The sequence below is a fragment of the Pelobates fuscus genome, chromosome 11 (genome assembly GCF_036172605.1).
Source record: "Pelobates fuscus isolate aPelFus1 chromosome 11, aPelFus1.pri, whole genome shotgun sequence".
Classification (NCBI taxonomy): Eukaryota; Metazoa; Chordata; class Amphibia; order Anura; family Pelobatidae; genus Pelobates; species Pelobates fuscus.
In genome coordinates, this window is record NC_086327.1 from 125,691,725 (window position 1) to 125,715,204 (window position 23,480).

Below are 23,480 nucleotides of genomic sequence, written 5' to 3' on the forward strand. Positions count from 1 at the left end.
CACTCGTAGATGAAGCAGTTGGTGGTTCGGTTCCGCTACCGACCAGTCCTCCCAAAAACACCTTTCCCCGAAGGGTGTGGAGGATTTGCTTCAGCGAGGTTTGGGTTAAAGTTAGTGTGGTGGGTAAGTTCCCGCCGTCAAATAGTAGGACTTGTGCTTCTGGGCCGAATACTAGTCGTTCTCACGTTCTACTTCCTCAGATGGCGAGTTGTCTTTGTGTGAGTGATCTATTATGTCCAACGTGCGTGGTGGATAGTAGTCTTCTTTGTCGGAAGATTGTTGTGGACAGGGTCGCGGATTCCCGGTGTTCCGTCTACTTGGTCTGTTCGAAGGGCGACTTGCCTTAGACCTTAGTGGCAGGGGGGTTGGAGCCCTTCCCTTGCCGTTGTGACATGAAGGCTCGTGGGGCTGGGGTTCGGACACACGCCTCCAGAGAGACTGGAGCCTAAATCCAGCGCCTTAGACCGCTCGGCCACGCTACCTTGCTGCTGAGGTCTCCAGCAAGCAATTTGGGGCAGAGTTCATAATAAGAAAACCTTCTCCACTGAGGCCGCTACTGCGTCGTTTATCAATGCCTGGAAGTCCCAGGGGGTTGAGAGTGTTCTCCATGACCCGTTCTCGTCCTGTTGGGAGATAGTGGTAGTCAGTGGGAGTAGTGTTTGAGGGTCAGCACGTAGGGGTGCTAGACTCCTGGTAGCACTGGGGGTCACCCAGGTAAAGCGGCTTGAATTGCCTGCATCAGATTGTCTGAGTGTATGAAATACTTGTGTCAAGTGTAGAGGGGTCACCTCCATTAGTTTAATCCGGTTATAGGGAGCTGTGGCGTAGGCGCGATTGACCGGTAGTGTTGGTCCGGTTAGCCGAGTTCACCATAAAGGCACGCCAGAGCTGTATGCACGGATGTAACTATACAGGCTTATTATAGAAGTGCGTGGGACCTGTCTCCATAAGGTCTGCAGCCGCAGGGCAGTGTGTTCGACTGGGGTCATCCCAGGTGGTGTGCCATGGTAACCCAGAGGACACCCACATTATAATTGTTGGCACCTTACAAGTATTGCATGCATGTCTGGGGGTCACCCCAGGTGGTGTGCCATGAAAATTTACTCAGAGGACACCCACGTTCAATATGTACGCCAGGTACGGTAAATGTACAGATATGTATCCCTGTGAAGGGTACTCCGCAATACACTCAGTTCACTCGTGATCCTGCCTGCAAATCGTATCCAGTAAGGTGGTACTGTTACTTTAATGTAAAACTGCCAGGCAGTGTTTAAACATCCATATATGTATGCAGTAATCAGTGATAAAGTTGAGGCGTAGGACTTTGTGCATTCCATCGGGGTTCACCCCGGGTGGCGTGCCGTGGTAATCCAGAGGACACCCACATCAACGTAATGGTCTATGAATGACCTTGCATGCATATCTGGGGGGTCACCCCAGGTGGTGTGCCATGAAAAATACCCAGAGGGCACCCACATCAACGTAATGGTCTATGAATGACCTCACATGCATATCTGGGGGGTCACCCCAGGTGGTGTGCCATGAAAAATACCCAGAGGACACCCACATCAATGTAATGGTCTATGAATGACCTCACATGCATATCTGGGGGGTCACCCCAGGTGGTGTGCCATGAAAAATACCCAGAGGGCACCCACATCAATGTAATGGTCTATGAATGACCTTGTATGCATATCTGGGGGGTCACCCCAGGTGGTGTGCCATGAAAAATACCCAGAGGACACCCACATCAATGTAATGGTCTATGAATGACCTTGCATGCATATCTGGGGGGTCACCCCAGGTGGTGTGCCATGAAAAAAAAAAAAAAAAAAAAAAAAATACCCAGAGGACACCCACATAAATTTGCACCGTCAGGTACAGTAATATAATATGACCCTCTGCAGGGTACAATAATATAATATGCCCTTTGTAGGGTACAGTAATACAAATGCCCTTTGTGGGGTACAGTGATATAGTTGATCTTGTTATAGGTATAGCCTATGTTTTGTATAACAACTGTGATATTGTATGGCTTTACAATAATACATAGATTGTGTGCGTGCTCAACATATAATCATCCAGTGTAAGGCACCATGAGAGATATATCCATGAGAATAAAAATTACAATTGTATCAATAAATTAATGTGCCCAGAGAGGGGAAACCCTGAAGGGGTTAATCCAGCTGCAGGGCTTTAATGCCTGCATGTAAATATTTGTTTGGCAGACACTGTGGCAAAAAATCACAACAGGGAAACGTTAAGGAATATCAGCACACATGACCCTCTAGGCAGTGTGTAATTACACAGCAGATTGAACTCTTGCTGTACAGGGGAGTTGAACTCATGGAGAAAAATTCCCAGTGTAACCACTGAGCTACCATACAATATGTCATGTCTTGCTTGTATGATCCATTTTAGTTCACAGGAAAAATCCGTCATTCTCCTTTAAAGAATAGCAGGCTTGTCTACATATAATCCAGGAATATCATGGCAGGACTCTGTGCCAGGCAGAAATCTAGTATAGTCGTGTGAAAGCAGTGCAACTTTCAAAGTCTAAGGGATATAACTAATGAGCATCTGCACCATAAGGCAGACGTTTAGAAATACCCTGTAATCAGGATGATGAATTGAATTATATAGGGAGCCCGGCGATCGGGTGATTCCCGATCCGCCGAGCGACCGGGGAAGGCGGCCGTCGGGTATCTCGCGAGCCGCGAGATACAAGATGGCCGCCGCCCGCGCGTGGAGGAGTGCGACGATCGCAGTCGCGCGGCGAAAACGAAGGAAAAAAATTACAATAAATACAGAAACTGACCTAGCCTCCCTCCACCCGTCCCCATACAACCCCCTGAATAAGTGAAGGGCCGGTCCGCGAGGCGAGCGCGACACGGGCCGTCGTGACGCCCGCGGACCGCCATGCAATAACAATGTAAAACACAAAAGGGGGAAAATAGAGAATAAGGTGTAAGGGACAGGCATAAGAGGACTAGGTAGTGGTAGGGATAAAAGTAAGTAGTACAAGTGTAAGGTAAAGCAAATAAGAGTATACCAGAGAGGTAAAATACTCTGACCTGTTTGAGGCTGGAGCAGCAAAGAAAGAGGAAGTGATGTCATAGACAGGGCCTTTTATGGGCACCATATCTTTTCTCTGATTGGTTGTTACTGTTTCTATGCTGCTGGAGTTTTCAGTAAAGAAAGATATGCAAATATGAAGCCTCCTGTCATGTGGTAAAATTCAACTTTTTGTTTACGTTTTGTTTTGATCACAACGTGTACATTTGGCTCAGTCCTTAAGGGGTTAAACTGTAAAACGTATCATAACAATTATATCGTCCGTGTAAGTGCCATTTGTGTGAGAAAAATGAAAAAAAATGTCACTTTCACTGACGATATCACCAGAATGTCTTCATAAAGCACCTCGATATAACAGCACAAACTTGAGCTGTTAAAAGAATAACACACCCTTCATTGTTCAACACACTCTACTTAGAAATTGCCAAGCAACAGAGAGAAGCCAGGTAACAAATGTCTGATAGCACAAGGGAGGAAGAAAATCAAAATGCTTGTAAAATACTTTAAACATCAAATAGATTAATCTGATTAAAGAACCACTCCACACACATGAAACACTTTAACTTGCTTTTGGAGTCTGTTATGTTTGTGACAGTTTATAAAAGTGCCGATTTTAATAGAAATCCACTATTATTATTGCAGACAACCAGAGAGGTTTTTTCCATATCAGTCACCTCTTCTCATTGAGCTGTACAACATTTGAAAGTCTGTGCTGGGGACAGAGGGAAGATGGCTTGCAAAGGCTGCAGACAAAAGGTCTGCAGCTTTTCCAGGCGTTTTTTTAGTTCTACCCCCATTGCAAAAGAAATGCAGAATTAAATGCATGTATGATTTCACTGGAGGTATATCTACTCTTTTTTTTTTTTTCCAATGCAGTGTTTCTTTAACAATCTTCCAACTACCACCTACCTTTATCCATAGCCAGCCATATGATATGGTCAGCTGCATAGATTCATGGTATTGGTAGTCTACTAACAGGCAGGAATCAGGTATTTGACATGCTGTGGTTAATACTAAACAGGTTATAAATAAATGTGTTTGGGAGACACAGTTGATATTTGTTTATAATGTAAATTTATAATGTAAATTGCTTATTTAACTTTCCAAAATAATGTTTTGTAGATTTCCCTCCTCAATCATGCCATCAATCTATTTGGTATAATCATCCTTCATTTCACTTAATTTAAATATCATCCTAACCTACATCTCCACATTGGTCTCATGAGTGCTATACAGTCGTACCTTTTATACTTAATATTTTATCATCAGCATCCTTATTCAGTCACTCAAAACACATTTATTTTCCCTTAATAATACTACGTCTGTATCCCGCCTAATGTGTTCCATCGCCCTCACATCCACCACCTCACTTCATCTATCCTCTTCATATTTATCTCCCTCATATCATCCCCTTTCTCTCTGTCTTTTTCCTCCTGTACATGTTTTTTAGCATTGAGGGTAACAATGTGCACTGCACTTCCAGATCTGTTACTGGGACGGGACCCAAAATAGGGTTCCCATGTCATTTTAGTGGGTTCCACCTGGTAGAAACAGGTCATAATATTAACTGTATAAAATATCATGGATGTCTGAATGTCAATTCCATTTGCTTTTAAAGCCAGCAGCCTCAGAACAAATAGATCTCCCCACAAAATATAAAATGTCAATGGGCTAGCCTAATCCTATTGTAGTGCGATCTCAGAGTAAGAATCATGTTTTAGAATGACAGTGATGTTAATAGGGCTATTCACTAAACTGTGACTTGTTGAAGGGCACTTTCAAACCAAAATAACTCATTTGGAAAATTCCTCCAGATCAACTATTTCCATTTCTTACCTCAGCTAGCTTGTCCTGAAATTGTCCTGATGATTTATTTAAGATTTACAGCAGCCATGTCAAACTCGCGGGCCGGCTTATGGCCCACAACTAATATTTATGCGGCGAGGGAGCGCTGAGTGTAAACTGTGTGTATAGGTGTATGGCTGCCTGTATGTATGGTTGTGTGTGTATGGCTGGCTGTATGTATGTGTCTGGCCGTTTGTGTGTGTGTGTCTGGCTGGCTGTCTGTGTGTGTAGAAGTGTATGACTGTCTGCGTTTCTGGCTGGCTGTGTGTATGGCTGTCTGTTTGTGTGTTTGGCTGTGTGTGTGTGTGTGTGTGTGTCTGTATGTATGTCAGTGTGTGTGAGTGTCAGTGAGTCTGTGTGTCTGTCAGTGAATGTGTGTGTCTGTGAGTGTATGTGTGTGTCTGTGAGTGTGTGTGTCGGAGTGATTCTGTGTGTATGTATGTCTGTCAGTGAGTGTGTCTCAGTTAGTGCGTGAGGGTTTCAAGGAGTAACGGGAGGATCCGCTTTTTTTAAGGTGCGGATGGGGCCATTGGGGGTATGCCAGAGGCCAGACTCCGGACACTGCTTGTTGGCTGTTTTAAAAACATTTTTTTAACAGGGGCAGGGGTTTAGTAGACGGGGGAATGGGATTTAGTAGATGAGGGGCGGGGGACTGGGATTTAGTAGACGTGGGGGGGCTGGGGTTTAGTAGAGGGGATGAAAATTTACGTTTGTTTTTTTGCAGCCCACATAAACTTAAACCTTATTTATTTGGCCCTTGCTAGCCTTTGACATGCTTGCATTATATGATTAGTGTCATTTGTTGGAGGGATAATAGGCAAAGCTGTTGAAACTCGTGCGTATGGCCAACACTTATGTAAACTACTTGCTTGATTGCTCTGTTTCATAGTGTTTCTGAACATTTCTATTTTCAATTGTAGGCAACTATGCAGTATACCTCAAACTATATATTCATCGCTGCACAATACTGTATGCTATGCTAAGTAAAATGGTAAATACGTGTGAAAAACAGTAACAATAAAACTGTCAGATAAAGCAATGACAGACAAAAAGTTGGCATTTGATGAAATCAAATGTTTATTTTGTCTTGAAAAATAATTTAGATTTGTCTTAAACACTTGTTCATGACAGTTTCTCTGAAAGAAAAAAAATATATAAATATTACCAATCTCTGACTCCTCCCAGAAAAGCTAGACATTTAGGTACAATTTACTGCATCGTACCTGATTCTGAACTCTGCCAGATGTGGTGACCAGAATTCAGTACTCTGTACTTACAGAGTTTGTTTACTAGCCATAGAAACGACGACGATTCCATGATCTCTGATTGGTTAGAACTCAGCAATATGTCAGCTGTAGTGTAACAATACAAGTCAAAACCATCTACAGATAATATGTCAACTGTCATTTTTAGCAGACAAAGAATACTACCTGGCAATATAGTACATTTATATGTAAACAAAGGGAAATCAACCATTAAATCATTACTACTTTTATATATAATGCCGACATTTTCCACAGCAACAAAACAATTTATAAGGTTGAACTAAAATAGTACAAAATATAATTTAAAAAATACTGGTATACTGTAACAATGATTGTGAGCTTAAAATATAACATGTGTAGCACAATTTGTAGATTGAGATGGCCCATGAGTTTACAATCTAAAATAAATATTGGAAAATGAGGCACAATGTACCAGATAGTAAGTACCATCAGTAAGATATTAAAGGCAGGAAGATATTATATGTGGACACAATTAACAGTCACTAACTGTCAAATAGTCCTCATGGTGGAATATCAGTAAGATGTTATAGATACAGTCACTATCTGCCAGTCTGTCATTATGATGCACTATTACATAGTTACATAGCTGAAAAGAGACTTGCGTCCAAGTTCAGCCTTCCTCACATATGTTTTTGCTGTTGATCCAAAAGAAGGCAAAAAACCTAGTCTGAAGCGCTTCCAATGTTGCCACAAACTAGGAAAAAAATCCTTCTTGACCTCAAAATAGCAGTCGGATGTCTCCTTGGATCAAGAAGCTATTACACCACTAATTAGAAATTATATCCCTGTATGTTATGTTTTTGCTAGTATTTATCCAATTGCAGTTTAACCCCTTAAGGACCGGACTTTTTTTGCGATGTTGTACATTTGCAACCAGGCATCTTTTTACACTTTTGTGGTGTTTGTGTTTAGCTGTAATTTTCCGCTCTCTCATTTACTGTTCCCATACAAATTATATATTGTTTTTTTCAGGACAAAAGGGGCTTTCTTTACATACCATTATTTATATAATCTCATGTAATTTAATTTTTAAAAAATGAAAAAATATGATGAAAAATTGAAAAAAATACATGTTTTTTGACTTTTATGTGAAAAATCTTTTACTCATCTACAAAAGCGAATGAAAAAAACTGCTAAATAGATTCAAAATTTTGTCCTGAGTTTAAAAATACCCAGTGTTTACATGCTTTTTGCTATTTTTTTGCATGTTATAGGGCTATAAGTACAAGTAGGATATTGCAATTTCAAAACATACATTTTTAAAATGTATCAATAGTGACATTGTAACACTATTATCTGTCATAAATCTCTGAATAACATTCCACATGTACATATTTTTTTTAAAGTAGACAACCCAGGGTATTCAATATGGGGTATGTCCAGACTTTTTTAGTAGCCAGTTAGTCGCAAACACTGGCCAAAGTTAGCGTTCATATTTGTTTGTGTGTGAAAAAAGTAAAAAACTAAATTGAACGCTAAATTTGGCCAGTGTTTGTGACTAAGTGGTTACTAAAAAAGACTGGACATACCCCATTTGCAATACCTTGGGTTGTCTTCTTTTGCAAATGGTATGCCATCATGGGGGTAATTCTCATTCCTGGGCTACCATACGCTCTCAAAGGCACGTAACCAACCTGGCCATTTTCAATGTAAAAATATTTGACCCATATATTTGACCCTGTAACTTTCAAAAACGCTATAAAACCTGTACATGGGGGGTACTGTTATACTCAGGAGACTTTGCTGAACACAAATATTAGTGTTTCAAAACTGGAAAATGTATCACAACAATTATATCATCAGTAAAAGTGCTGTTTGTGTGTGAAAAATGCAAAAAAAGTCACTTTCACTGACAATATCATCGCTGTGATATGTTTTACTGTTTTGAATCACTAATATTTGTGTTCAGCGAAGTCTCCCGAGTAAAACAGTACCCCCCATGTACAGGTTTTAGGGTGTCGTAGAACTTTACAGGGTAAAATACAGTGATAGCAAATTAAATTCTCTGGACTTTCGGCCTGGGTTGGCAGGCAGGTCCCTTAAATTGCAATCAATAAAATAACTTCATTATGTAAAAATATTACATAAATACGCACGTAGAATTTAAATATATATGCATATTTATATATTTGAAGTCTACGTGTATATTTATATAATTATTTATGTAATTTTTTATATGGACATATGAATAGTTCGTATTCTTTTTATTTATTTATATATACATAGATATATATACAATTTCATTCTAAGTGTATTTTGATATAAATATATATATATTAATATCAAAATACAGTTAGAATAAAATTTCGTATAGATATATAATTTTTTTTTAATTTTTTATTATTATTTTTAATTTTTTTTATTTAATTTAATTTACTTATTATTTGTATTTTATAATAATATATATATATATACAATATATATAGTTATGATATATATTATATATATACGTGTGTAATTTAATTATAAGTGTATTTTTATATTAATATATGTACATATTAATCTAAAAATACACTTAGCATGACATATATATGATATATAGACATATATTATATAGGTATAATATATGTCTATATATCATATATATATACACATATATAATAATATTTTTTTTTTATTAACTTTAATTTTTTTTAATGATTTTACAGCAGCAGGGAGACTGCCTGTCAGCACAGGCAGTCCCCCTGCAGGCAGACACATGGACACAGGGGTCCTAATTCGCCATGGGGAGACTGTCTGGGCTGCAGGCAGTCTCCCCACAACGGGAGCACCGCCGATCGCCGCCTGAACCGTCCCGCGTCCTTAAGGGGTTAAACATCTGTAATGGCTCTGACAAAACCACCTCTTCAGGCAGAGAATTCCATACCCTTATTGCTCTTAGTAAAATCTTAAATATTAAAATTACTGTTAGTCACACTCTGCATGTCTTAAGTTAGGCTTTGAAAAGTCCTCTATAGGCACAGAAACAAAATAAATCATATTTCCACATGTATTCCAGGTTTTCCACCTTGACATGCAAATAAGCACAGACAGGAATTGTCTTACAGACTTCACTCTACAATCCCATACACCCAAACACTGGCGCCCGTGGATAGTGGAGCAGGCTATTGATTCAGATAGCATCACTGGCACTGCCCAAATGGGTCAGACTTGTCCAGAATGGTCTGCCCTAAGAACTGGCATGTCATTCACGCCATAATGGCTGTCAGTCATCCAGGCAAAACTCCTGAGGGCAGGCCATGTTTGAGTGCTCTCTGCAGCATCGCAGTGCCCTTAGTGTGGCATGAGCGAGTATAATGATTCATTGAGATGAAATGGTCTGGGTGCTTTGTGTCCCTTTAAGATGTTAAAGCAGGTGTCAGTGAGTGATCTCGGTGGAGTAGCAGATATCAGTATCAATATGTGCATATATACAATATAGATGAGGATTTGTGTATCCCCAGCCTACTACCAGGTCTTTTGTAGAGAGCCAAGCAGCATGGGGGTGAGATTCCTGAGACACTGCTGGTATACTCTAAATGAAAAGGAAAGAAACATATTTGACCATTTTTCGAAACAAATCTAGGAATACAATTTTTGTAATTTCCTAAATAAACTGTGCAAATAAAATACATCCATTTACTAAATAAAACCATGTAATGTCGGCTCGGCTGTTTATTAGATGATTAAATGTGCATTTTGTAAAAGTGTACTGTGAAAGTATACTGAACATGACTTGACAGTATGTGACGTATAAAGAGTGAGAACACATATTGCATTGGTTGTCATAGTGACTGCTCTTTATACATCGCATCACTCCTTGTAACCAAGGGAACCAGAGCTTCCGGTAACAGCTTCCTGAAACCATGGAGACGCCAGCTTCCCAAATTAAACATGGCGGATAAAGCGTCAGTATCCCTGGCAACGGTATCCCCGGGCAACGGGAGCTGTGTGAGTGACCGCCTGTCATGGAGGGCAGCGACGATCTCTCGTCGCATTACACGGTGTTTGAGGGCTCCTCCGAGCAGGACGTGATGTCCTGTAAGATATTCTGGAACTCGGTGAGCTTGCAGCCGCCGCTGGAGTCCAGGCTGGTGACGGGAGACATGGACCAGCGACGGAGGGCTGCCGCCAGCCCCCGACTGCGTGAGTACCACGGGCTGCCAGGCTAGAGGGCGTGGTCAGAGTACCCATAGCTCCACCCACTCTGACATGTATTCTGCATGTCCCCGCCCATTTTAATCTATATACTGGCTGTATGTCCTGTCTATAGCTCATTATTATAATATGAGATAATAGGGTAACAGGGTAACACGTGGGGCTGGTGTGCACATTGTGCTGCTGCATTCTATGTATTAGGAGTGGTGAAGCATCATGGGAGCTGTAGTTTTGCACATCCCTGATTTAGCAGAGTTTAGCCAACATGTCACATAATTCATTGTCTGATTCATTGTCTGTAGGGCTTCACATGGACTGTCTCCATGTTGGAAGGGAGCCTTGCATCCACAAACACCAGGCTGTGTGTATTGTGTTAGAGAGAGAGGGAGAGAGTGTGTGTATTGTGTTATAGAGAGAGAGAGAGAGAGTGTGTGTATTGTGTTATAGAGAGAGAGAGAGTGTATTGTGTTATAGAGAGAGAGTGTGTGTATTGTGTTATAGAGAGAAAGAGTGTGTATTGTGTTATAGAGAGAGAGAGAGAGAGAGAGTGTGTGTGTATTGTGTTATACAGATAGAGAGTGTGTGTATTGTGTTATAGAGAGAGAGTGTGTTTGTATTGTGTTATAGAGAGAGAGTGTGTGTGTGTATTGTGTTATAGAGAGAGAGAGAGTGTGTGTGTATTGTGTTATACAGATAGAGAGTGTGTGTATTGTGTTATAGAGAGAGAGTGTGTTTGTATTGTGTTATAGAGAGAGAGTGTGTGTGTGTGTATTGTGTTATAGAGAGAGAGAGTGTGTGTGTATTGTGTTATAGAGAGAGAGAGTGTGTGTGTATTGTGTTATAGAGAGAGAGAGAGAGAGTGTATTGTGTTATAGAGAGAGAGAGTGTGTATTGTGTTATAGAGAGAGAGTGTGTGTGTGTATTGTGTTATACAGATAGAGTGTGTGTATTGTGTTATAAAGAGAGAGAGAGTGTGTATTGTGTTATAGAGAGAGAGAGAGTGTGTGTTTATTGTGTTATAGAGAGAGAGAGTGTGTGTTTATTGTGTTATAGAGAGAGAGAGAGAGAGTGTGTGTGTGTATTGTGTTAGAGAGAGCGCGTGTATTGTGTTATAGAGAGAGAGAGTGTGTATTGTGTTATAGAGAGAGAGAGTGTGTGTGTATTGTGTTATACAGATAGAGAGTGTGTGTATTGTGTTATAGAGAGAGCGAGTGTGTATTGTGTTATAGAGAGAGAGAGAGAGTGTGTGTGTGTATTGTGTTATACAGATAGAGAGTGTGTGTATTGTGTTATAGAGAGAGTGTGTTTGTATTGTGTTATAGAGAGAGAGTGTGTGTGTGTGTGTATTGTGTTATAGAGAGAGAGAGTGTGTGTGTATTGTGTTATAGAGAGAGAGTGTGTTATTGTGTTATAGAGAGAGAGAGAGAGTGTGTGTATTGTGTTATAGAGATTGTTAGCAATGAATGGATTAAGATTTACTTGCAGAGGTTGGTTTCCATAGAAACCATCATGGCTAAGTCACATGAATGGCTGGTTCAGAGTCAACACGTCACATATGGCACCTCGTAATATATTCTCACCGCTGACCCAAGTCTGGCGGGATAGCACCGATTAATATTAACTTCTCTCCTCCTATGGTAATACCACGGGAAAGTGTGCAAATAGCACAGAGGGAGTACTACATTACTAAAGATTATACCAAGACCATGACCACATCAGTGTTTGGAATTTGTCATGGTGTCATGGAGGCTGCGTGTCAAGCATCCGATGAGCTATCGCTTTAGCTGCTGAATGTGTAACTCCACCTCTAGCTGCCTCATTGGGTTGTCATCATTCAGTACAGAACTAGAGCACCAGGCTGGCTAATGTCAATTCTGTGCAACTTTCCCTGCACAACATGTCAGCCATTATCAGTCACCGATAGGAGCATTTTCAAGCGAGGAGACATAGCCAATAGAGGGTGAAAAAGGAGGAGCAGAAAAAAAATATATATTTAGTAGGGAAGCCATCTTCCGTGGCTAATATTTTCATCACATAGCGGGACAGGCTAATTCTGCCCTTTCAGTAGCTCCCCATTCAAGGGAGTGAGAAGCATCCGTATTTTTCTCACTCTGTCTTATGACTCAATCGCGTTAGCAGGTCCAGGTCCGAAGCTTCCTGTTTGATACATCCCACTGCAACAGAAGTATCTGGGTAGAGCTAACCAGCTCCAGATTCCAGACATTGGGGGCAAACTGTTTAATAACCTGGGGCATCCTCAGACCATAACAACTGCATTCTAGAGAAATGGATATGGTACCCGGAGTGTTTTTTTTTTTTTTTTTTAAAGGCTTAATGAAACTGTTATGTACACATGAAAAATATAGCAAACACAGGCTTCTTGTTCGTATAGTATCGATTGCCATTCTGATGTTGTGCAGTTATATACAGCAACAGTTTGCAGCTTATACTGAAATGTGCTTACCCAGTGCACTGCCTGGTTTAGTGCACTAAACAATGTGTTCTGGATCTCTCCAGCCCTGGCTGGGCTATTAATCCATTATATGCTAAATTAAAAATACCCAGAGCTCACAAAATAATGGGTAGGCTCAAAAAGCCTTGTCAGGAATACATGATTTAAAAAAAAAATCAATGTAAATCAGCTTTTGAGAATTGATCTCATATAATTAATTTCTTTAGCATGCCATCTACAAATGTGCACTAAAACAACATTACCGCGCTCTTTACTTTAAGGAATTAATTTCCTCGCCCATTTGTTAAATGCTAAACACAAATTGCCTTTATAGAACTCGGCTTTGCAAAGCAGAACAAAAGAAACAATTATTTCTTTAAATTATTGGTCTTAATCACCAACTATAATCATTATACTTAATAATATTTGACTTGTTAACCTTAGAAAAAATAGTAAGACGTTGATGCTATTGGAAATCGCCCAAGTGTTTGATTCTTCCGTATTGTCTGCATTTTTTTTGGCGGGGGGGGGGGGGGTTGTAACATTTATTTAGTTATTATTATTTATTGATTTATTTAAATAAAGGAACACTGCAGTTATTGAGCAAGAGTACCCTGGCACTCTCACATAGTAGGTAGAAAAACTGTTTTAATAACCGTTAAAAACTTACCTGAGGTCCACTGGGCATGTGAATTGATGTTGGCAACCACCTTTACGGAACTAAACCCTGCTGTGCAAGGCTGGCTCATGGCTGACAATGTTCTTAAATGGTACAACTGCTTATTGTTGGAGTTTGTCAGGGTGCAGGCATGGCAGTACACCACTCATGTGACATTATGGAGGAGTGAGAGCTTCAGGTAAGTATATCTTCTTCCCCAAATTCCCCTGTGAAGCCACTGGGCAACTATTTGCAAAAACTGCAAAGACACCTCAACTGACAGTCACTTCAACCCAACTTGTAGCTTTTATCATAGAAAGACATGATGCGTCTATCATTTTTGGAGGTACCTCAATTATTCAGGAGCTAGGAGAGGATATATATATATGTATTAATACAAAAATTGCACAAAGAAGTAGGCACCAAAAGATAGCTAAGTTCTTACAGATTAGAAAAATGTTTTTTATTTGTGAGGTTGTTAGTGTTACAGACTCCATTAAAAATAACCATTTTGAGTATTTTAAATGTTTTGTTCAATAATCAATATAAAAGTTCATTTCTGTTTTGGTCTCTAGAGAAGAACTATGCACACGAGCTTCCCATTGAAGATATCCGTAAGTATTACCCTTTTTTTTTTTTTTTTTTTAAACTTTTCTCATCTTTGATTTTTAGCAAAGGGTGCTAAATCCAGATTCCTTCCATTTGAATGTCAGATCAGCATCTTGGTATTGTGTCACAGACAATTTTGACACTATATTGACCAATGTTTTGGCAAGACTTTGAGAATGAACCGGATATGGCATTTTCAGACAAGCATCCGCAATGATCACTCATAGTCAACATTTTATCAAATGCTCACTGAAACAAAAACATTTTTATACCTGAATTTTACACTCTGCAAACTTAGTGAACCCTTCCATGATGTTAATTACCACTGTGATGAAACTCCTATACTCCAATTGAGTACCTTGCCATCTTCCTCACTACTATCAGGGGACTCTGGAACACTACAGATTCAGTCACCAAAGCTTGACTGGAGTCTTTGAGGACCTCATTGGATATGGGTGCTGTGAATATAGCTCTGGAGACCCTCTCTCCTGTAGAGTAGTGATTATAGCTTCACCATAGCTCTTCCCTTACACATTAGACGTGTCTGAATGTAGGGGACAGAATGATCTTTGTTTCACAGAACTATTTATGCACAGCAGGCTCTTTCATTTAAAGCAATGTACAATACAGTTGTCCCTTCCTGGAGCCACTTTGTCTGGGTACTTAATTACATTATCCCCAGCTAACACAATTCGCTCCCTTCTGTGTCCTTAAAGTCCTAGAGGCACAGCATACAAGAAGTCCCCCAGTACCGCTTTTTTCTGTAACGTACCCCCACACAATATATATTTCTGGAAAGCTCCTCACCACATGCCCTCGCTGTCCAAATATCGTCCTGATCAGAGAAGCCGCACCAGAATAGTAGTAGTGTTTAAAATGTTACTAGGTCGCGGCTATTTTTTGAACCATCGAGAAGTTCCAGGCATACGGTGGTTTAGTCCTAGTTTCACAGAATGGTTCCTAGACCTCTGGGGAAGGAAGCACTCGCAAGCCTCAGGTATCCTCTCATCCCTCCCAACCTCCCCTCCAAATAGTACTCTATTTGGAGGTTAAGGGACTGAGCAATACCCGCTTAACCCCTTAAGGACCAAACTTCTGGAATAAAAGGGAATCGTGACATGTCACACATGTCATGTGCCCTTAGGGGTTAAAGATCAATCAGACCTCGACAATCCCAATCCAGTGAACAGCTACAGAGTGTTTCATGGTATCTCCTGGGGAGGCGCTCAATGTGTAAAATGAGTCCAGGTGATCCCCAGATGTACTAGAGTCCGGCTGGGAGGCGCAGTAAGCATCCAGGGCCCCAATATCCTTCTGCACAGTGACAGGGGCTCTTGGGGCCAGGCCCATAGTCTGTGGTCAGGAGGCTGGCCTTTACACCTCTCCAAAAGTCTTTGGCACGGGAGCTTCCATCACTGCCACCATCGTCAATTAATTTTATTTTCATTTATTTACCTTGATGTCACTCTTGTGATTTAACTTGCTATAAGATCCGCTGCAATTGTCTGTGACTACTAAACCTTCACGTTGCACATGAAAAAGAGAAGAGGAAGGACCATGCATTTGTTTTTCGGCAAGAGGGCAACTGCTCTGGTCTTTTCACTTAACAAGATTCTCCAGAATCTCCACTGATGTCAGTAAGGGCTTTGGGGAACTCAAGGATGCTGTAGCAGATTGCCCTTATGTTATACCAAAAATACAGCCTATTTTTAAAATATCCAGAGATTTGCTGCAGAGTTGGATTTTTTTTTGAACACCCTAGTTAATAATTGTCGACATTTATTGACTTTAGAAGGAAGTTGTTCTGATAACATTTATTTTCTACTGTCATTGAATTCTTACAGATGATATCACTTAAACCTATACAAAATTGTATTTTGCAGAGAATGAACAACTCATATATCAAGCCCAAAAAGAAGATTATCTAGAGCAGAAGGCTATTTATCTAGAAGCGGTAACATATTATATTACATTATGTTTTACTTTTACATTACACGTCATATCATTTTTTGCTTTTGTTTTAAAAAAAAATAGATAATTTTTTCTATATTGTGATATTGCCTTGTCATATTGTCCTTTGTCCAAATAACTTGATTCACTACTACATGTTTCCCTCTATACATTTTGCCCATTTCATATCCACATTGTATGGTTGTACCCAACTTTGCAGCCACCATCTGTAACTCCAACTATCTCTGTGGCTGTTTCTGGACATCCACCCCACCTTATTCCCTGTTCATTGTGTGCAGTGCTAGGGAAAGTATTGCAAGAACAATTTTTTTTCAGTTTGTGGAAACACATACCAATATACACACAGTCACATACATACATACTGGGTTATTTACAAAAATGAGAATTGTCAGGAATTGATAGTGGATTTTAAAGTGGATGACAGAATAGTCAAACTTTAAGCATTGTATTCCTGACAATTGTTTCAGTGAATAACCTTGTCAGACATGAATTAACACACACCATCACAATCATCACAGACACAGACACCAAAACACAGTCATAGACATACATGCATTAACACAATTACAAACATTTATAAAAAAAAAAACACAGAGACACATACATTAAAAGACACACTTTTGTATAGCAGGTTGATGGGTGTGTTAATTGAATTGGTGTTCGGGTTTCCTTATGTGACAAGGTAGGTAGTTACACTCAACAGAGTATTGCTGGTGTAACACCACCTACACTCAGCAGCTCCTTTTCCAGCTACATACTGGGGGAGTTTCTAGGGTTGGGAGGTTTTCAAGGCTGCATTCTAAAGCAGCCACTCACTCTGCTGAGTCCTACCGTGTTCCAAATTGTGACACTCTTCCCTACAGCACCCCCCTCATTCTAGTGCTTGGTCACAGAATGCCCCCTCAATGACAATGGTGGTCATCCTATATCCGTTCCCTGGCAGTCCAATGGTGAATAGCAGGAAGTGCACGTCCTGTTGTTTCAGATCATAATACCTACTCCTTCGCTGCTCCGGTTTTCAATGTTGTTAGAGCACAGGCTGAGAATCTCTGAGCCTGTTCTCTGACTCACTAACTGAGCGCCGGAACCACAAGGGAGAGGATATAATCTAAATGCAACAACTGCTGGTGCGCACCAGTGGACCAGCAGGGAATCGTCTAAATTTAATATGCTGGTGTCCCCAACTTGCAAGTTGTGTTGGCTGCCCGGCACCTCTGTTGTCATGGCGCCCTGCGTGACCACACAGCTTGCACACCCCAAAGGCTGGTCCTGCTGTCAGACACACTGGCACTCACTCTCAACGACAGACGCACACACTCACTGACAGACCACCACTTACTTGACAGACACTCACACTGACAGACACACTTACTGACAACCACACACACTCACCGACAGATACATTTACTAACAAACACACTCACTGACAGACACACTCGCTGACACACACAAACACTGACAGACACATACTCACACACACTTACTGACAGAAATACTGACAGACACACACGAACTCTGACAGACACACACACTCACTGACAGATACATTTACTAACAAAAACAAACACACTTACTGACGGACACACACACACTTACTTACTGACAGACATACACACACACTTACCCAACGACACACACACTCACACATGCTTACTGATAGACACATACACACAGTTCTCCTTGGACTGGATCAGATCAGAAACCTCTTCCGCTGCAGCGGGTGTGAATGGACATAGAACAGTAGAGGGACTGTGGATGGGTGAAATATTGTAAGGAGAAGTAGAGAGATGAGAGATCTCTTCCCTGATTGTAGAGATCTTGTCAGTGAAGTAAGTTGTGGCGGTTAAGTCGGTAGGAGGAGCAACAGGGTGAAGAAGAGAGTTAAAAGTGTGAAATAGTCGTTTGGGTTGGCGGGAGAGTGTGGTTATGAAGGTGTTAAAGTAATTTACTTTTGCAAAGGAAAGAGCCAAGCTGTAAGAGCGCAGCATAAATTTATAGTGGAGAAAGTCAGATGCGGAGTGAGACTTTCTCCAGCAGCATTCAGCAGCTCTGGAGCATTTTTGGAGGTATCGAGTCAGCTTGGTGTGCCAGGGTTGTAGGCGCTTACTGCGTTTAATTTGCCATGATGTCTAGTTGAGAGGAGAGGGTGGAATTGTAGAAGGAGGTAGGTAAAAGGAGAGTTTGGAGGTTAGTGGAGAAGTGCTCTAGGCAGGGCCGGACTGGGAAAAAAATTAGGCCCGGGCATTTTTCAATCAGAGCGGCCCCCTAAGGGGGCGGGGCCAGAGAGGGTGTGTTTTGTCATCACTAATGACAAGCACGCCCCCTCTCAAAGTGAGCATGTTGGTTCAATGCGCAGAGCCCCGCTGAAGAGCTCTGGCATTAGAAAAAGGCCCTGAATTTGTTCTGCGCAGCGCAAGCAAATTTAATAACATGCTTGCGCTGTGTTTGCTTTTAAATTGTCTCTGGTGTCTCCACAAGTCGGATACCAGAGGACAAAAGGGCCAGGAAAGTGTATGGTGCATATGTTTAGAGCGTGCTTGTGGGATTGCGTGTGTGTAGAGTGTGGTGTGGTATTGTGTAAATAGGTAAATTTCATTTGTGTTTGTGGTGTAATATGTGTGGCTAGGGGCTGTAGAGAGTGTGTATATAGGGGGCATAGTGTTATAGGGGATGTAGCGAGTGTGTGCATACGGGCTGTAGTGTGTGTGTATAGGTGACGTAGTGTGTGTAGGGGTTGTAGAGAGGGTGTGTTTAGAGAATGTTGTATGTGTTTGCTGACAAGGAATGTAGTGTGTGTGTAGGAGATCTAGTGTGTAAAGGACCCAGTGTGTATAGGAGAGTGTGTGTGTGTGTGTGTGTGTAGAGGATTAAGAGTGCATATAGGGCAAGGGATCTAGCGTGTATCTGGAGCGTAATGTGTGTAGTGGTGCAGTGTGAGGGGTACTGTAGTGTGTGTGTGTGTGTGTGTATATATATATATATATATATATATATATATATATATTTGAACGTATTGTATGTGTGAGGGGCGCAGTGTGTGTATGTAAGAGGGGTGCCGTCACATTCTAGGTTTCTAATTTTCTTTGTCTGTTAACTCACTGAGGGTTATTTTATATATTATATATATAATATATAAAATAACCCTCAGTGAGTTACAGACAAAGAAAATTAGAAACCTAGAATGTGACGGCACATAAAAACACCCTCAGACACACACAGCACCCTCAGACACACACAGCACCCTCTGACACACACAGCACCCTCTGACACACACAGCACCCTCTGACACACACAGCACCCAAACACACACAGCACCCAAACACACACACAGAACCCTGGGGGTGCTTTGTGTGTTTGGGTGCTGTGTGTGTTTGGGTGCTGTGTGTGTCTGGGGGTGCTTTGTGTGTTTGGGTGCTGTGTGTGTTTGTGGGGGCTGTGTGTGTTTGTGGGGGCTGTGTGTGTTTGTGGGGGCTGTGTGTGTTTGTGGGGGCTGTGTGTGTTTGTGGGGGCTGTGTGTGTCTGGGTGCTGTGTGTGTCTGGGTGCTCTGTGTGTCTGAGGGTGCTGTGTGTGTCTGAGGGTGCTGTGTGTGTCTGAGGGTGCTGTGTATGTTTGGGTGCTGTGTATGTTTGGGTGCTGTGTGTGTCTGAGGGTGCTGTGTGTGTCTGGGGGTGCTGTGTGTGTCTGGGGGTGCTGTGTGTGTCTGGGGGTGCTATGTGTGTCTGGGGGTGCTGTTTGTGTTTGGGTGCTGTGTGTGTCTGGGGGTGCTGTGTGTGTGAGTGTGAATGTATATTTTATTTAAATATATTTTTGTATTAAGAAAAAAAAAAAAGTTATATCCCCCCCCCCCTTCTTACCTTTATCCTGGGAGGTCCATTCTGCCTGGGGGGAGGAGGGGGGGTCCATTCTGCCTGGGGGGAGGAGTGGTGCCGTGCTGCCATTCTTCCCTGGTGGTCCTGTGGTGAGAGTGAACTCTAGCCCCCTGCAGGCTAGAGTTCACTCTCGCGAGATCTGAGCGTTGCCGCGGTTACCGCGGCAACGCTCAGACCTCGCGAGAGGACCCGGCGGAGCTGCTGGCTAGAGCTCCGCCGGTCCTCTCTCCTGCCTCCCTCCCTCCCACACTCCCCAGCCGGCGGCCGCACCTGAGTGTCTCTGGGCCGGTGAGGGAGATCTTTGATCTCCCCACCGGCCCATGGAGGCACTATGCAGGGCTGGCGCTCGGGTAGCGCTGGCCCTGCAGGGGCTGGAAGGGGAGATCCTGTGATCTCCCCTGCCGGCCTCGGCCCCACGGTCATCGCGGCCCACCGGGCATTTGCCCGGTGTGCCCGATGGCCAGTCCGGGCCTGGCTCTAGGTCAAGATGGGGGGGGGGGGGACGACAGCAGATGATAGCAATTCTTAAAGGAGTGGGTCTAAATAGGCGGACAGTGTGAACTTCAAAGGAAGTGAAGGATATGGCAGGGGAGATTGGAAAGGTACATTGAGGGGAGAGAAGGATGCCTACACCACCTCCTTTACAGTTGGGTCTTGGAGTGTGGGAGAATTGTAGCCCACCAAAACATAAAGAGGCAGGAGTAGCGCTATCAGAGGGGGACAGCCAGGTCTCTGTAAGTGCTAGCAGTGTGAGTGAGTTTGAGATGAAAAGGTTGTGTATGGCTGTTGATTTCAGATTGCTGCAGACTGAGCGAGCGTTCCACAGTGCACACTGAATGTTGGCAAATGAGGATGAAGGGCAGGGTATTGTAATGAGGTTTGTGTGGTTTCTGGTTGTCTTAGTGTGTGCAGAGGATAGGGAGCACCGGAGGTGTGAGTGGAGAGGGAGCAGAAATATGAGTGCAGGCATTGACTTGAGAGAAGGGGGGAGTGATGCACAGAGGGGGAAATGTAAAGGTTGTTTGGGGGAAGAGGAAAGTGGTTTTAGGGAGAGATTTTGATACTGAGAGAGAAGGAGTAAATGAAGAGGAGGAGAAAACAGAGCATTGCTAAACTGGGAAAAAGTCAATTTGGAGAAAAAACGACCTTCTTCGGCCATCGTCAGGGAGGTGTAGCTGATGCCCCTCTATGCACAATGAGCGCGGGGTCCACTTTGGATTACTCTTGTAACTTGGGAAGAGCCAAGTTAATGTATTGCAAAAAAACACAAAACAACAGAATATGAGAACTCTGACATGGTATAGGCTCTCTTTGTAATGGCACAAGTGAGTAAATCCATTTATGAGACCTGAGCGGGTATTTACCGAAGCGCAAGCTACTGGGTCTCTTTAAGCCTTTGGCCATTCTCAGAGTTTTCATATTCTCTGTTTTGGTTGCAATGCAATTCTCTAGGGCTCTCCCTTAGCAAAATATTGTCTCTAATTTGGCTATTTTGCCTAAGATGCTCAGCTTCCTTATAAAATCCGTATAAAACCTCTGTTTAGTGAATAATGCCAAATATGTATTCTAAATTCAGACATACTGTACAGCACGGGTCTTTTTCAGGTAGTAAAGCACATGTGTAGTCTGTCTTCATTTCACATTGAACTAATGGGGACGAGAGCCCTATAGATTTGTCTTTTAAAATTGATTGTTGTCGGAAAACCCTAGGCTCCACTTACTACGGAAGTGGACAGATGTCAGTGGTAAATGTAAATATGTTAAATGAAGTAATTAAGTAGTGACTAGTTATTCCAGGTATTTAGATTAAAAAATGAGAACAAAATTAACCACTTCATGCACTGATAGGCGTGTCTGCAATATGTATGTCTTCCATAAAGCTGGTTTGCGTTACTGGTTTCATTTGTGGCCAATTAGTCGCCCACCGTTTCAAATTCACCCCTTTAAATGATATGAGTAATGTGACATGGAATGTTTTTACATTTTTTAAAATTAACTTCTGCCAACGTACCTTTAATATGGAGGTCGGCAGGTGTACAATAAACAGTCAGACCTTACTTATGATGCTGGTTCATCAATGTAATTATGGCGATTAATTATTGTACTTTTGCTACCACAGAGCTCTAAATGGCACATTCATTCTGCACGCCCTGTGTTTTGTGTGCATCATACACAAGATTTGCTAAATTGTTCCCCACAATATAAATGTCTTGCACACAATGTAGGTATATTGTTGGAATAATCTAGCAAACCACACATGATTTTTGTAATTTTTTTTTTTTAAATATATCTATGGAAACGTTGGGGTTCTGTATTATTGTTTTCTTTTATTTTTCTTCATCTACATCTGTAACACATATATTGGTTTGTAGCTGTGTATTGTCTTCACAGGATGTGTGTTGGTTTTGGAAAATACCCCAATTTGTGCTTCATCCTGTACAGAGGCATAACTAGAAACCACGGGTCCCCGGTGTAAAATTGGCCTTTGGGCCCCCCCCCCATACTTCTCACCCCTCCATGTGTCACATGGGTGTGTGTGTGGCATAGTTGGGGGGGATGAGTATGACAGAATTGGAGAGGTTCATGTGATAGGGTGAAAGGGGGCAGGTGTGACAGAGTGATGGAGGATGAGTGTGACAGTGCAAGAGAAGGTGAGTGTGATAGGATGAATATGGCAGAGTGATGTGAGGTGAGTATGGTATGGGTGAGTGATAGGATTGTGGGAGTTTTTGTGAGTGTGGCAAGGTGAAGGTGGGTGACAGTGTGTATGTTGGGGTGACCGTTATACAGACACACATGCAGATAAACATACAAACACACACTGACCTACATGCAGATACACACCATATAGCACATACAGATGCATACACGGACACACATGCAGATACACAGACACTTAATGACAAACATTCAGATACATACAGTATGACACTCATACAGATACATAGGCAGACACGGACATACAAATACTTATAAACACATACATTAAGACACATCCAGATACATACATAGACATATGCACACATACATACACACACACACACACACAAAATGTTTTAGTCACTCTCCTGTTTCCTTCCTTTTAGGTGCAGGAGGGTGACTTTTCCTGTGGTCCAGTGGCTGGCTCCAGCTGATGGGAGTTAGAGTGGGAACTCTGACTCCCTCCTCTCCGTCCTTCTCACACGCGGCTCTCTATGATAGCTGGGACCAAGTGACCAGGGCAGTCACTTCCTCCCAGCTCTGACTGGTGGCCTGGTCATGCTATTAAAGTGCCACAGCGCTGACCAGGCCCCCTGGAAATTCATTGCCATCAGGTGGCCCTAACAGCATGGGCTCCTTCAATGCATCGCCTGGGCCACATTGCATGGATAACAGTTACCCCTGCGACCACGGTAGTTCTGCCACTGATCCTGTACGCTGCCACCTAGACTGGTAAAATGTTCTGTAGCGCCAAGGAGCACATAGCAATGCTATACAGAAGCTTCTACCTACATGCTTGTACTGTGACTCCAACCTTCACTAATGAGCTATCTGCAGCATTCAGAATTGTACGGTGGTTGTTGTATCTCTTGTGCAG

The 23,480-nt window shown here is 42.1% G+C and overlaps 1 protein-coding gene across 1 annotated transcript in view; it reads left to right on the forward strand.

Annotated features, from left to right (window-relative positions):
* Window positions 1-10,141: 10,141 nt before the first annotated feature.
* The window catches only part of HOATZ (HOATZ cilia and flagella associated protein), a 32,740-nt gene continuing 19,401 nt past the window's right edge, over window positions 10,142-23,480 (forward strand). Inside the window, exons 1-3 of the mRNA XM_063436142.1 lie at window positions 10,142-10,331; window positions 14,029-14,067; window positions 15,946-16,016. Coding sequence (XP_063292212.1) covers window positions 10,154-10,331; window positions 14,029-14,067; window positions 15,946-16,016 — 288 coding nt within the window. The 5' untranslated portion in view covers window positions 10,142-10,153. The remainder of the gene's footprint in view (window positions 10,332-14,028; window positions 14,068-15,945; window positions 16,017-23,480) is intronic.